Here is a 14542-nt window from a genome sequence, read left to right as displayed (position 1 = left end):
TAAGAGGAAGAATCAGATGTGCACACAGTCTAGATTCATTGTGTCACGGTTTGTTTGTGTTTGTGTTGAGCTCTGTTCACTGTTTAACCTAGCTGGATCATGTTTTTTCCTATATTTTTGTGACATTGGGTGCAAACTAATATACTAACAAACAGGACAAATTAGATTGAGCACAGCATTTATCTATGTATTTATATAGATCCTGGCCCTCAGCTGCCTTGTCCATGGTCTGCTTGGAATGTGAGGAAAGCAGCTCAGACACGTCCTCCTCCATTTCTGGGGAAATACTATCTGGAGCAGGAACCGCAGCACAACAAACTCAGGAGTCTCCTTCATTCTTAGTAAGTCTGAAAGAGGTACCAGCCTAGTTTTCTCCAGGCTAAGTCTTTCATTAGCAGTCTGATGGACATGTTAGCCTGTCGAGTTGATGCTGCCTGTGGTTGTGAAGGGGCTGGAACTCTGTGGTGGTTCTTTACATAAGGACAGAAGAATGCCAAGTAAACATACTGAATTCCTGACAGCAAACTCATTTTGTAGTTTAATTCAGTGAGACTTCCTTGGCATAGCAACATGTACAAATATTACTTAAGTGCAAGAAGTCAGTACTCTCTGATATGATACAATTTACACTTCATGACTATAATACCCAGAAGTTTCAAAGCCATTCTGTATGTTACAATACATTTTAATGTTAAGAGTTGAGATCATCTCTAGCCTCTTTAAACTAAGCATGCCTTGGGGATCCTGAAAGTATGCTTGGGAGTCAGCTTCATAAATTCCTTTTTCTGTACAAAATTGGGAGCAAGCTGTCAAATAACCTCCTTCCCACCAGTTTTAGGTATTCGACAGATGGACACAAATATTTCTGTTGAAACAGACAGTAGATATTTAAACAAGCTGATTAGGTACCTTTATTATTTTTTTTTTTAAACTTGACAGCACACACTGCTTTGCTGTGTGTCATTGTTGCATGACATTCCATTTGGCGCAGGGTTTATTTTTAGCCAGAGACTATCAAAGTATTTTTCAGTGGGACTGTCACTGCTCTTGAACAAGGAATCGTATTACTGCAAGACTTTGCTGAAACAAAGAAGATACATTGAACAAATGGGAAATTATAAATCTAGACCAACCCAAACTTGTACTGGTAATTAATGTTGGCTTTTTTAAATACAATATACCATACCTCCATCTACAAGAAACAAATCATATTTGATTAAATAACTCATTGCTAATTTACTCTTGAGTTCACGGATAAGGTGTTATATTGTTAGTTTACACTGAATAATCCAAATTATATATGCAGTCTGTAAAAGTCTTTGTGCTATCATGTAAGATCATATTAGCTTAATTTATTGTATTGATTTAACTCATAATTCATTAGAAAAACCTTAAAACTTTGGTCTTTCTATGCTGTGTGTCTATGCTAAGATTTAGGTAATAAGAATTGAAAAACGCAACCTACAGTTAAAGTTTTCTCTTGTACAAATTAAAAATATTTCTGATAAGGATTCATATGTATTAGTTGTCTATGAAATCGGTCTATATGTGGGTTGTAGCAAGAATGATTTCATGCCTGTCACATTGTAATTAAACTTTCTTACTTCAATAGAAAAATATATGAAATAGCGTATAATTGTGTGTTTAAAATTTAGTGTTTTGGTTAGTGGTACATTCAGATTTCAGTTCCTGGTTTTTGTATGTTTTGAAGGTTTCATGAGTCGTTTTTTTTTGTTGTTACTAGATGAATGGAAGAAGAAAGTTAGTGAATCATATGCTATAATCATAGAACGATTAGAAGATGACCTGCAAATCAAAGAAAAGGAGCTGGCAGAACTGAAGCATGTTTTTAGGTAAAATATTCAGGAAACCTGCTTATGAATGCCTTTCAGATGAGTATTTGCTATTAAACAATATTTTGAGGTTCAAGTGTTTTCTTATGGAAGGAGCCTGTTCTTTAGTGTATTTCTTGGAACATGTCCTTACAGTTGTGGGTAAAAGTCTCAGGACAGTACCAGAACTAGTGGCTGTTAATTACTAAATCAACATTTTGTAGCAAACATCTATATGCTTTTGTAAACAAATTAGATTTAATGGTATGTCTAATTTTATTATGTACTTTAAGTTTTATTGTGTGTTTCTTTAGTCAGGAACAGGAATTAAGTAAAAAATCTTAAACACTTAAGCAGATTGTCTTCCAGAAGTGAATTTCAAATTCATAACTGCAGTCACTTTCTCAGGACATCACATGCTAATAACCGTGTTTACCCAACAAAATAACATACCTACATGTTCATCACCTGAAAAGCTCAAACAGAGAAAACACCCATCCCATTGACTATGAATAAGTTAATTTAAGAAAATTATCTGGTAAATAATTTCAGATATCAAAGCCACTTGAAAAAATAGAGGATTCTAATCAGAATACATCACAAACTCAACATAAATAAATAAATAAATAAATAAATAAATAAATAAATAAATAAAGGTGATACAAATTATGCATCTTGGTCAATTTCAGCTAGAATAACTGTCACTGTTTGAGCTTGTTAATTGAAGGAAGTCATTGGGCTTGATTTTGTAATATGCTGACAATTTTGGCCATGATCCGGTAAGATACTTCAGCACTTCCCTAATTTTAAGCCTGTTTATTAGTAATTATCTTTACAAACTGTAGCCAGAGTACTCATTATTTTAGAAAAGCAAAACAGTTGCGATACACTCAAAATTGAGATACACCATATAGAGATATAGCATATAGGTGAAAGTCTTTAATTCCTGTATTAGATAAAAGAAACAAGAAACAGCAATTTCAAGGCTAGTAGATCTGTTGCAGCAGAGTTTCTCAGTCCATCTTGCCAACTGAAGCAAGTCTCTTTAAGATATCAGCCAAACTCCTCTTCTTAGATATAGAGCACTGCTCAGAGAAATGGTGGACACTGGTTATGTTGTACTGACAAGGCTTTATTATTATTATCATTATTATTATTATTATTATTATTATTATTATTATTATTATTATTATTATTATTATTATTATTATTATTATTAGCCAGGAACCAGACAGATTTCTAAAATATCTGTAATCCAAAACTGGCCTATTAAAAACAAAAAGAAAAAAAAAAAATTCTACAGTAACAGTGGTTATTTTCTGAAAACTTCTTTTCTCTGAAGTATCAGAAAAAATAAGTGATTCCCCCTTCCCTCCTCCCCAGTAAGTTTTATTTATTAGAAGAAGTTAGGACTAAGAAACAGGATAGCTGTTAGAAGATAAGTAGAAGATGCTAATTTGCCTGATTGAAATCTAATAAGTAGCTATTAAAATCCCTGCCATGAAAGATTTGGAAGGTAAATAAAACAAATTTTTCAAAGCCCAGCAGAGGAAAGAAATTTCATTAGCCCCACTTTACATTTAGGGAATATATACACGTCAATGGGTGAATTGTTTGGGGGGGGAGGGGAGAGGGGAGCCCAGGGAAGCACAGCTGCAATAGTGAAAAGTAAATTTATAAAAGTCAATCTACAAGTAGCATGGCACCTGTCATTTCTTGTATAAAAGTTGTCCCTATCCTATTCCTATATCTCAGAGTTAGTAAAACAATGATTTACTAAGAAGACCACCCTAAAAATAAAAAGTGAGAATTTCATTTCTCTAAAACATGCAATTATGTCCTCCGAAAGGAATTAGGAGGAGACCTAGAATTCCTAAACTTCCACTGAGGTCTGCAGATTCCCAGACAAACCTACTGCTTGGTTCTCCTAATTGCTGATGCTTGAGCATGTCTGAAAATACCAAACGTTCCCAAAACAAATACCCCTTCTCTTGCCCCAGTATTTCTGATTCAGAGGAAGGACTGGATTTGGATGAAACCAGACCTTAAATGCTGATAATTCACATACAGTAGTAATCTGGGGATTCTGACAGCTCCATTCAATGCTATCAGAAATGAAAAACCTATGTATAATTCTTAATAATGTTACAGCTACATGTGTAAGATTTAAAGGAATGTATGTGCTTCTGTAGTTCTTTCATATAAATATTTAAATATAAATATTTAATGATTTTATTTTGTTTCTGAGATATCTTTTGGAGAACATAGACTTACTTCCTGAAAAGCTTTTTATTTTTTATTGTTCAGAAAACAACCAAAGTTAGCCACTAACTTAATTTACTGAAAGATATTTCTGGACTACTGACTTGATATCAGTAAAGTATTTCTATATTTACAGAGTGCAAACTGGGTCTAAATTCAGCACTGTGTCTCCACAAAATTCCACTGAGATTTCCCTTTAAATGTTTTCCAAAAGAAAGAAACTATGCTAAAAGATGAAAACAGTAATCATCTGTAAAAATCTTTTTCTTCAGCTCTGATGAAGCATTCTGCAAAGTCAATTTAAATTACCGCACAGAAAATGGCCTTTCTCTTCTTCATTTATGTTGCATATGTGGGGGTATGTATCTGAAATATGTTTATTAAGCATCTTATTTACCAGGTTATTATTTGTTCTGTCTAATAACTGTCAGGAAGATTTTATCTTCAGTCAATTTCTTTCTTTGTGTTGTCATTGCTGACACTTGGATAAGCATCCACAAGTATTGGAACACTATTTGCCAAGCTGGTTGAATCAAGTTACACCAAACCTTGTTGTAACTGATTCTTCAGTCCAAGAGAAGTTGTGACTGATAATGTGGCATATTTTATTACAAATGTTCAATTATTTCAAAATTACTTACTATATTCATTAGTTAATCCATCCATATTCATCAGGTAGTATTTTCTACAATTATGTATTCTGTACATGGCATAGACTTCAGGATAGGGAGCTAGTTTTAATTTTTATTTATTTTTTTTGCAATACATAACACATTTATTTATTTTTTACATGTGTTTTTATACAATGTATAGCCATTTTTCTAGTAAAATGTATATATATGTATTTTATATTAAAGTGATAAAAAGAATAACTCAAACGCTCTGTTGAAAAATATCAGCTGATAGGATTTTTGCAGATAACAAATCAGGGTATGCAAGAAAAGAATGCATGATGTCTTCCGGCATGTTCACAAATGCACGTTAAGTGTGTAATTTAATTAAGCGTGTAAATCTAACCCACATTGTTCCTTTGTTATCCACCTAGTGAGCCATTAGTTCATGAACAATTTTGCACTTTTTACATTTGCTGGGACAAGCAAAGAGAATTTTACCCTAACGTTTCAGCTCCACAAAATATGTACTAATAATATGCATAAATTATTTGCTCAATCTTAGTTAGATGTTATCATCAAGGAGGACTGGATCCTGCACTGTTGAACACCAAGTGGATCTTTACTCTTAATTTTAGAGAGTACAAGATCATATCTAAAGATGACATCAGTACTTGGTAACATTAGAGTAACTGGTGGGAATGATGAGAGGAAGTTTAAGAAAACATACACTATTAATTAATTAGCTAGAGTATGTGAGCATTTAGTTATTACAGCTGACATTGTCCTTAAATATAGTCATGATTATTCAGAAGGAAAAACATTTTTTGAGATCATCACTGCATCAGAAAAGTAGGAATAAAGCTACTTTCTCAAGCTGGTATTCATTATCATCCATCAGAAGTATCATTGTTATAATAATACTGTGTACAGAGGGAGACCAAAGCTTCACTTCTGAAAGGACGTAGAGTTATGTGTCTGAGAAACCAGAGCTTCTGGAAGCATCTGTTAATTAATGGAATTCTTTGTAGCATAGTCTGGATGTTAAAAGAGGATTCTGTTTCTTTAGAAGCTCAACTTTCCTTAACCAATTCTTATTGAAGTATGAACAGCAAGCCACTTCACGGCCAGGTCCCAGTGTGTAAGGAGGTGGTGCTTAATTCAATTTTAAGGGTGCAAAATTTTTATTACCTATTTCTCTTTGCTTTCAAACTCACACTGATGTTTCTTACTCCCACCTGCATGTTTTTTCTGTAAATAATTTTGATTTCCAATTTTCATTCTAAAGGTAACAAATCACATATTAGAACTCTTATGCTAAAAGGACTGCGCCCATCCAGATTAACAAGAAATGGATTTACCGCTCTGCACTTGGCAGCTTACAAGGTAAACTATTTTGAATAGAAGGTAAACTACTTCAAATAGAATTGATGAAAAGCAATCAGAATTGAGCAGTTTGAGATGTCTGAACTCTCCAGTTGAACTCTTTAATTGCTACTTCCAGTGAAAATATCAATTTCACATTTCCAATGAACAGGAAAATAACCTATACAGAGCACATGTACAGGAAATCAGCATTTATTTTTGCACTGTCATCCATGGGGATATGATGTTGCTTTAGAAATATTGATTAAATAATGCAATGCAACTCAGGATAGCGGATTATTATTTTTAACACTATAGCTATTTTTTTACTAGCTAGTTTATTACTAACACTATTTAATAATAGAAATAATCTCAAAGGACTCTATTTTACAATTTCTCTGGTTTTTGCTTCTTTTTTGTTGTTCTTCCTCAAGTTTCATGTGCCGATGTAATTCTAATTTTCTTCACCATTATATTCATCTGTTAAGACTCAACAATACCAGTAGCAAGGAACAGAGCAAAGACTGCCTTTTTCAAAAGGGTTGTTATGATTCTTATTATGCAGATGGAGCATCCTGGAAAATTAATCCATCTACAGACTAGCTCCAGATCTACAAAAGCATTTAGCTTTATAGAGCAAACTAAGATCAAATTTAGGAGTTTATATTCTAAACTACATTGTTCAATCCTTATAACTTATAACATGCAACCTGTGTCTAAAACTATTTGATAGGAAAAGGGATATGAACTTTTTGCTGTCCATTATTATCACAAATAAATTCCTAATAATTCCTGGCAATAGGAAAACCACTTCAGTATGAACAAATATTGTACTTCCAAAGGCATATTTTAACTGCTGTTTCTCTGTCATTGATTCATTCTTGGCCTGAACTCATTTAGTGATTATTTCTGGGAGAAAGAGAGCAATAAGTAAGTTTGGAGCTTTTAGCATCTCTTTTGTCTTTACATTGTGTACACTTCTCCTTAGCAAACAGTGAATAAAAATTGGAGAAGTCTCTTCTCTGGGCTGGATGATGATGGAAGATAGATCCCTAAGAAGTAAAAATTATGATAGCTCTGTTTGGTTCAGTTAGAACAAGTAATAGTGAGAAAAATGGTGTGGCTTCTCCTATTAATTCTACCACCAGACCAATCATTTTAATTCTCTGTGCTTAATTTCACTGTTTTTAAAGGAGAAATTATTAACTAAATGTGTTAACATTTTCTCAAGCATGACTTTATCACTATTATTTGATAGTTCCCATTGCTGTTGTTATACCTGGAAGAATGTGTTTGATATTGTGAGTATGTTTGATACCTGAGTCCAGAAATAGTGTTTTACATGCATACCTTTTAGGACAATGCAGAACTAGTAACAGCACTGCTGCATGGTGGAGCTGATATTCAGCAAGTTGGATATGGAGCCTTGACAGCCCTTCATATTGCCACAATAGCTGGTCATCATGAGGTATGTTTCTACTCCTGTGTACAGGAAATGATATGAGTGAGTGCCAATATTAGGAAGTCATTTTGTATGAGATTGATACTATTCAAAACAAAACTCAGAATTGGTTTAGTATAGCTTATTTATTTATTTATTTATTTATGTACATTTTGGGGAAAAACATATCTGTATATTGATTTTTACATTGAACATATATGCCCAAAGGGCCTAGATCTGTTTGTACATCTCTTACTTTAATAAAAATATCTTTAAAGTCTTGGCAATAAACAACATTGTCTTAAATATCAGAAGCATTAACCAATAGATACATGATGAAACGTTGTCATTCATACGTGTCAGAATTCCTGAACCTGGATATGGGCTGAGGCTTAGAAATGCTGTCCCTCTGAGTGTGAAAGAAGCACAATAAAAGAGGTTTATTTCCTCTGCTAGGTCTCACAGGCTCTGCTCCACATCTCTGACATTTTTACTTCGAAAGGGGAGAGGGATTCTCAGTTTAGAGCTGTTTAAGCTTAGTACAGAGAAAACTATTATCAGGGTAAGTCATTTGTAGCACAAATCTCAGACACCCATACTGGTAAGTCGCCTGTCAGTTGGAGACTCCCATCTCCATTGTTGTCCCAAGAAGCCTTTCTCTTGGGGAGTACAGGAATGAAGAGAGGGATGAGATTCCCTGAATACCTATAATCAGGCCCTCTCCTTTCTAGACATGTTGTCAGTCATGAAACTGTTTTCTTTTCATTTACCACCTCAGTTCAGTCATTTTTTATATCTCACTTCTGTCACCCTGGCAACAGCTCACTCAGTGTAATTTATTATTTTTTTAACCTTGTGAAGTACTGAGTGTGCAAAATTACTTTGGTAATGAAGGGTTTATTATAAAACATATGTATGAATGTGGGTATTTTAATTTTTATCTTCTTTGGGTCCTTTAAGCAAACAAAGATTTTGTCTTCTGTTTGGTAAGTTTGGACTTTTATGGAGTGCTAGACTAATTCAACAAGACAGAAACATCAGATTTCTTTGAAGAGAGATAAGCAAGAAATGCAAGAAAAAAGTAACTAACTATGAAGAAGGAAATATAGATGATATTAATAACCAGCTTTAAGCTGTGAATTTAGTATTACGTCGTAGACTTATAATTGCACTTCCAATATAAGAGTTCAGCTGGATAACTGGAACAAAAAGTGGCTGTAGTTTTGAACGAAAAAGAACTTACACGTATGTGCATGGCAAGAAAGAATGTATGTTTTATGAACACACAAGTTACCACAGTTACTGAGATTACTGATATAAAGAAAGCCATCTCTTCTGCTACATTCTCAGTCAGATTATACAGATGTACACACTGTTTATTACACATATGTAGCTATAAATAGTTAAATAATTTTATATTGAATGAAATGGAGATAAGACATTTCTTTTCAAACAGTTTTGTTGGAGAAATGATAACTCTAGAAATTTTCTATACCGTCTGAAGAAATCTGCCAACACGTAAGTACCTGGTGTAAGAATGTATGAGAGTAGCTACTGAAGTTCAGCTGAGGAACCGTAATACTTCTTAATCTAGACCGTTTAGATTTTCTTTCTTTGACTTACTGTCTCTGACTAGTCTGAAGAAACCTTGCGTTCTGTAGAGAGCCTGTGTATATGATGAAGATTAAATGGAAAGAAGGTTAACACAATTTACAGATGGACACCAAAGAATTCAATTAAAAACCTGTCAGTCTTCAGTGTTTCAGTCAACAACTCTAACAGTGATCAGGGGACAAATCAATCTATAGCATCTGTTTGTCTGCAAGTGAGGAAACGTGTTAACAGGGCTGGCTAATAATTCATATTTTGAAGGTTAAAGTTTTGGGATGGAAGAACTAGGCTCCTCTGTATGCCTGTACACAACTGAAGCTGAGAATGGGAAAGGATGTGTGTTTACCTTGCAGCATTACATCCCTAACCTCACATGTGATGTCATTCCCTTCAAGTAGACATAAAGGTGTTTTTTTGTAATCATTTAATGGAACTCTTCCTTGTGTATCCTATTACCAAAATAGTTTAAAAAACACCATATCTGTTTGTTTTGTGCAAGACATGATGGAGATGCTAACCAGAAACTTAACCCTTTAATGATCTTTTTATTTTTTAATGGAGTGTTTCTTTAGTATTTCCAATATGGACTGTGTAACTAGGTAATGTTTTTTTTAAGGAATTATATTTCACCTGGAGGATATATCGTATCATTAATGAAATTGTACTTTCTAATGGAGTTTCAAGACTTCAAATTATTCTATAGAATGTGTTACCAGTAAAAAAATTGTTTAAAATAGTCTTTTTATCTCATAATATTATCTGAATAGGAGAGGTTTCCTCCCCATACTCTGTACTTGTCAACTAAGTTTATTAATCAGCACAAGTTTAGTACCTCATTGTGTCCTAAAAGAGCTATTCATAACAAGTACCTTTTGTAGCTGGGTTTGTTGTTGTTGTTATTTGTTTGTTTTTAATTGCTGCCTCCTGTCATATTTGTAAAGCAGAGTCTTGTACTGAGATCTGCTAGTGCGATACCATGTGTCTAGTTTTGGCTAAACTCACTGTATGGGATTTTGATGCTAGCTGAGGGTCATGTTTTTTAAATAGTCCTATGAACAGCTCTTTTTTCAAAGACTTAGTCGCATAGACTTGCATTTATCACTGCCTGAAGTAATGTCCTTGCCCTTCCAGCACCGATGAGTACGTGATCACTGGTTTGTAGTGTTCTGATGCCAAGGCTGCAGGTGTGGGAGTTCTGCATGATATTTGCAGAAGGCTGTGTAAGCATGCCACTACATAAATGAAAGGTCAACTATGCCACTTAATAGGTATTTTGCTCTGGATTTCAGTGGTGCCATTGTATTTGTTTATTCTCCAGTCTCCTTTTTTGTCCCTGGAAAGTGAGAACAATTTAACAATTATGTAATAAAACTATTGGTTACAGCAGTCATCACTAGAAGCAAAACAAAAGGAAATGAGATTATTTTGTTCTGTTCTGCATGTGAGTTCCAATGAGATGAGAAAAGGTATGTCATTACCCACAGAAGCTAACTTCTCAGCACAGGGGCTGTCTCTGGCATATTTCTGCTGTTTCTGACGATTGAGAGCGACATATTCTGATCCACTACTAACAGCAAACTATGATTCATTTCAGACATTACCTTTTTTCCTTCTCTATGCGGTCCTTTCCAGAGCCCACAGTTGATGTGTTCACTGACAAAATATTCTGCCTTCAAGTCACAAACTGAGTAAGAGCCTTATGCTATGGCAAAATCTGCTGCAGTAAGGACATGTTTTTAAACCATTATGGGATAAAGATATGTCTAAGTAAAGAAGTACAGTATGGCATGAAGAGATAAAAGTTTACTATCATTTACAGCTATACTTCATACCCAAACTTTCTATAAGCCATATAGAATTGTATTACCTGAACTCAGTTTTCTTGTGTGCAATGTTAATGTAGTCTTCAGACCTAAACAATGCTGACAAACATGAACAACATGTATTGAGAGAGACTGGACATATTTGTATAGTTGTGTATGCATAAAAGCTTTTCCATTTTGCTGAGTTGTGAGGCATTCACTGTGTTTTAAAGTTAAGTTATATTTCCTCCAACCTTGTGCTTCATTTTACAATGCTAGGAAAGGCAAGATGTAAAACACAGGACGAAGGAAGACTAAAATATGGACCACTAATGTAGCTTGCTGTATGGGATCTAGTACAGACGTACAAGTGAATGTTGTTCCTGAAAAGGCCAATTAACCTGAGTAATGTAAGCCGAGTCCCTACCTCACAGTGAAACAGCATAGCAAAAAGTGTCCTTGAAAGCTGAAGTCCTCTCAAATACAGGTATTCTGGTTTTGCCCTTTGAGGACAACATGTCTTGTCATGTCTGCAAATTGTTCTAGAGCTGCTGTTGAGTACTGAATTGCTCTCCTCAAGGTCACTCTTAACATAAAAGTATTATAGGCTGTCCCTATGTTTGTATACTAGCCTTTATTCCTAGAGACTTTACATCACATGCTGGCTTTTATAACATCTGAAAGTGTTTTACGTGTTTTGCAGTTGAAAGATACTGAAGGTTGTAGTTGAAGGATACTGAAAAGTTCATGACCTAATTGGTAGTGTTTGTTTTGCTTGGCAGGCAACTCTGAGCTCTGTAAGACATCCATATGTACACTTCTGTACAGTAATTATCACACTATACATAAAGCAAGAAATTCATTATGCTGTATTAAACAGAAATCAAACTTGTTGATACTGACATCAAAACTGAAAATCTGCTGTGCTCATATCTCATGAATTCTTAGGGCATCTTCCACAGAGGTGTTCAGATACCTTATGTTCAGCATATGGTTATTGTCAGTTGAATAGCTGCTACTTTTCCAGCTGTGCTGAGACTGACCATCGAATAAATCCTTTTGTGATAAAGCTGGCCTAAGGTCTGCAGACTGTGGCAGGTACTGCCATTGTAGTAAGTAAAGTGGTTGTAGTACATTCACTGAAAATGCAAACGTTTATGCATTTTCTAAGTATTTGTGTTTTCCTTCCATGTAGATTTTAGTTTGATGTATACTTGGTAATACTATGGTATTTTACAGTGAATAGGTTACTTATGGTAATCTCAGGAGCATTCCAAATCACAGTCTTTTAAGATAAATATAAATATGAATGTATTATGTCTAAAGATGTTGAATGTGATGGAATCTGGATGATGTTGCAATTATTGGAAGAACTACATAAGCAGATACAAAGAGAGATGAATGCAGTTCAACTGACAATCAGTAGAAAACACAATTTAACTTCTATGATTCCTAGGAACAATCACAGCAACAACAGAAACCTCTTCGCTGACCCAGCTCCAGCCAATGCAAAGAATGACTGTCTTGCAACCTCAGGTTTCCAACCTGGATGCACAATATGCTAATTTCATATTATTAAGGCACTCGGGTTGCTGCTTCTTCAGGTCTGGGTATTTTTTTTTTGCTAAAAGTGCAGGTCAGTCATCCCAAAGTCTGAATTTATTCCACTTCTAAAGTGAGCTTTTGGTTACCATGTACACTTCTGGGCCTTTGAGTGTAATAAGTGTGAGGCAGATGGAAAATTCTCATCTGACCTACCCTTTATAAAACCTTTTAAGTGTTCATACAAAGTCTTATAGTAGCTACCAAAGATTATTTGATGTGACAGTATTACTCCCAAATTTATATGAAATACTGTATGGCATAATACTTTCTGGTAGATATTTGAAGTATTAAAAGATAGACTTATTGACAAATTAAAGGGTACGCAAGGAAGCACAGAGGCCAAAGATGCATGGTGTTGTGCCCTGGCTTCTACTGATGTACTGGTATACACAGTGGCTGAATAGCCCAGAAGCTGATCACAATATCCCCATTTGAAACTTCCTCTCTTGTCCTTGTGACTGAAACCATTTCATTTTATGCCATTATATGAGCTCCGTGGTAAATGAAATTCAGTTCTGAATTTGGACAAACGTTCATGAATAATTTTCATATATTTGCAAAAGAGGTGCTATTGAGAATACTTATGTACACAAGTTTAGCTCTAAAGTTCAGCTGGTGATTAAAGGTATCCATTTCCAACTTCTAAAATAAATATTAGAGGGATGATAAAGCACATGTGTCTCAGTGTTGTGAAAAAACTGTTCTGCATGTTGCCTTGGAGCTCATTCTTTCGTTATAGATTTGTGGGGGCAAGTGCTCAACATGCCCTTGAAAACAGAGATCCAAGATAGAGAAGGATAATAAGTATGATTGGACCTGTGTGAAAAATTGGTGCCTGTTAGGTAAAAATACAGGAGCTCACTGAGCTTTATAATCCCAGTATCCTGGGAATTAGATAAAAATAAAGGATATGTAAAGAACAATAAAACTGAAACAGAACAATATGAAAGCTAGACCCATTTGGTAGGCAATAGACATATTAAATAAAAATAATGAGAACCATATATTGATTAAAAGTCAGACTGCTTTTTATTGTGCTAGTATCATAGAGACAGCCTCAAAACAGAAATAATTTGAACTTCCCAAGTGTTTTAAAAGAAGACCTCATGTTAGTAAGACATGCAAAGGGGAATACCTTGGCACCACTCCTGCCTGGAAATGACCAGGTTTTAATATTTAATAATGTGAAAAGTCATGTTTTCAGTCCTAAGTGTGAAGTAAATACTGTATACAAAATTCCCACATTTTCCAATCCAGGTAATATAGTATTTAGGTACTATTTGAACAAAAGTAAATTTATTTATTGCTACAATATATATAAAGAAATGCATATGTACACCATGAACTAATACTAAATCTTGTTTAAGACTTCACATTAATGGCACTCATTGGTTTGTGTTGCCAGTACAGAGAATGTTGTTTTCTAAAACACAAGCCATTTGTCCTTGGAAAAGGCCACTTTTTTTTTCCATCATTCTTTTCATTCTCTTGTTATGTTTGCCCTACATTTCTGTTTGCATTTTCCTCCAGAGCTAAGAAGACTGAGCTTCCTTTCTTACAGTGCATTTCTATCAGGAATAAATCCTTTTAATAATATTACATTTAGATAATAAAAATAAAAAGATGCTAATATAAGTAGAGGATGCAAAAAAAACATTGAGTAAATACATATTTATAAAAAGATCCTTAAGACACATAAGTAAATAAGTGGGAAATACAAAATACTCTTCTCTGCATTGGGGTTTCCAGTTGTTTTTGTCATATCTGGCCTTATCTTGCAAATGTCAGTGGAAGTCCTGCTATTTGTTTCCTGTCTTTAGCTTCTATTGAGCTTACTGAAAAACCAAGATGCTGAGTATCCTACATGGATACGACCATTACCTTGATAAGAAAATTTTATTGTGAACAGTTTTGAAAAGCCCGTGATTTCTTCCTTGGGAGTGATCAGCTCTTTATTGGAAGTATTCTCCATAAGCTGAATAGGACTCTGTATTATTCATTTGGTTCACTGGC

General features: G+C 34.5%; 1 protein-coding gene across 3 annotated transcripts in view; it reads left to right on the top strand.

Annotated features, from left to right (window-relative positions):
- Positions 1-14542, top strand: part of TNNI3K (TNNI3 interacting kinase) — a 76233-nt gene that overhangs the window by 6045 nt on the left and 55646 nt on the right. The window contains exons 2-6 of one of the 3 annotated variants that reach the window (XM_068691199.1): positions 200-341; positions 1745-1853; positions 4367-4452; positions 5994-6091; positions 7428-7538. In XM_068691199.1, the coding sequence (XP_068547300.1) occupies positions 6020-6091; positions 7428-7538 (183 nt within the window). In that variant the 5' untranslated portion in view covers positions 200-341; positions 1745-1853; positions 4367-4452; positions 5994-6019. Of the gene's footprint in view, positions 1-199; positions 342-967; positions 1148-1744; positions 1854-4366; positions 4453-5993; positions 6092-7427; positions 7539-14542 lie in introns of those variants that run through there. The other 2 variants (XM_068691197.1, XM_068691198.1) reach the window with 2 other exon arrangements.

This window comes from Anas acuta, chromosome 8 (assembly GCF_963932015.1).
Source record: "Anas acuta chromosome 8, bAnaAcu1.1, whole genome shotgun sequence".
Lineage (NCBI taxonomy): Eukaryota > Metazoa > Chordata > Aves > Anseriformes > Anatidae > Anas > Anas acuta.
Note: the sequence above shows the minus strand (reverse complement) of the source record. Positions and strands in the feature narration are given on the sequence as shown.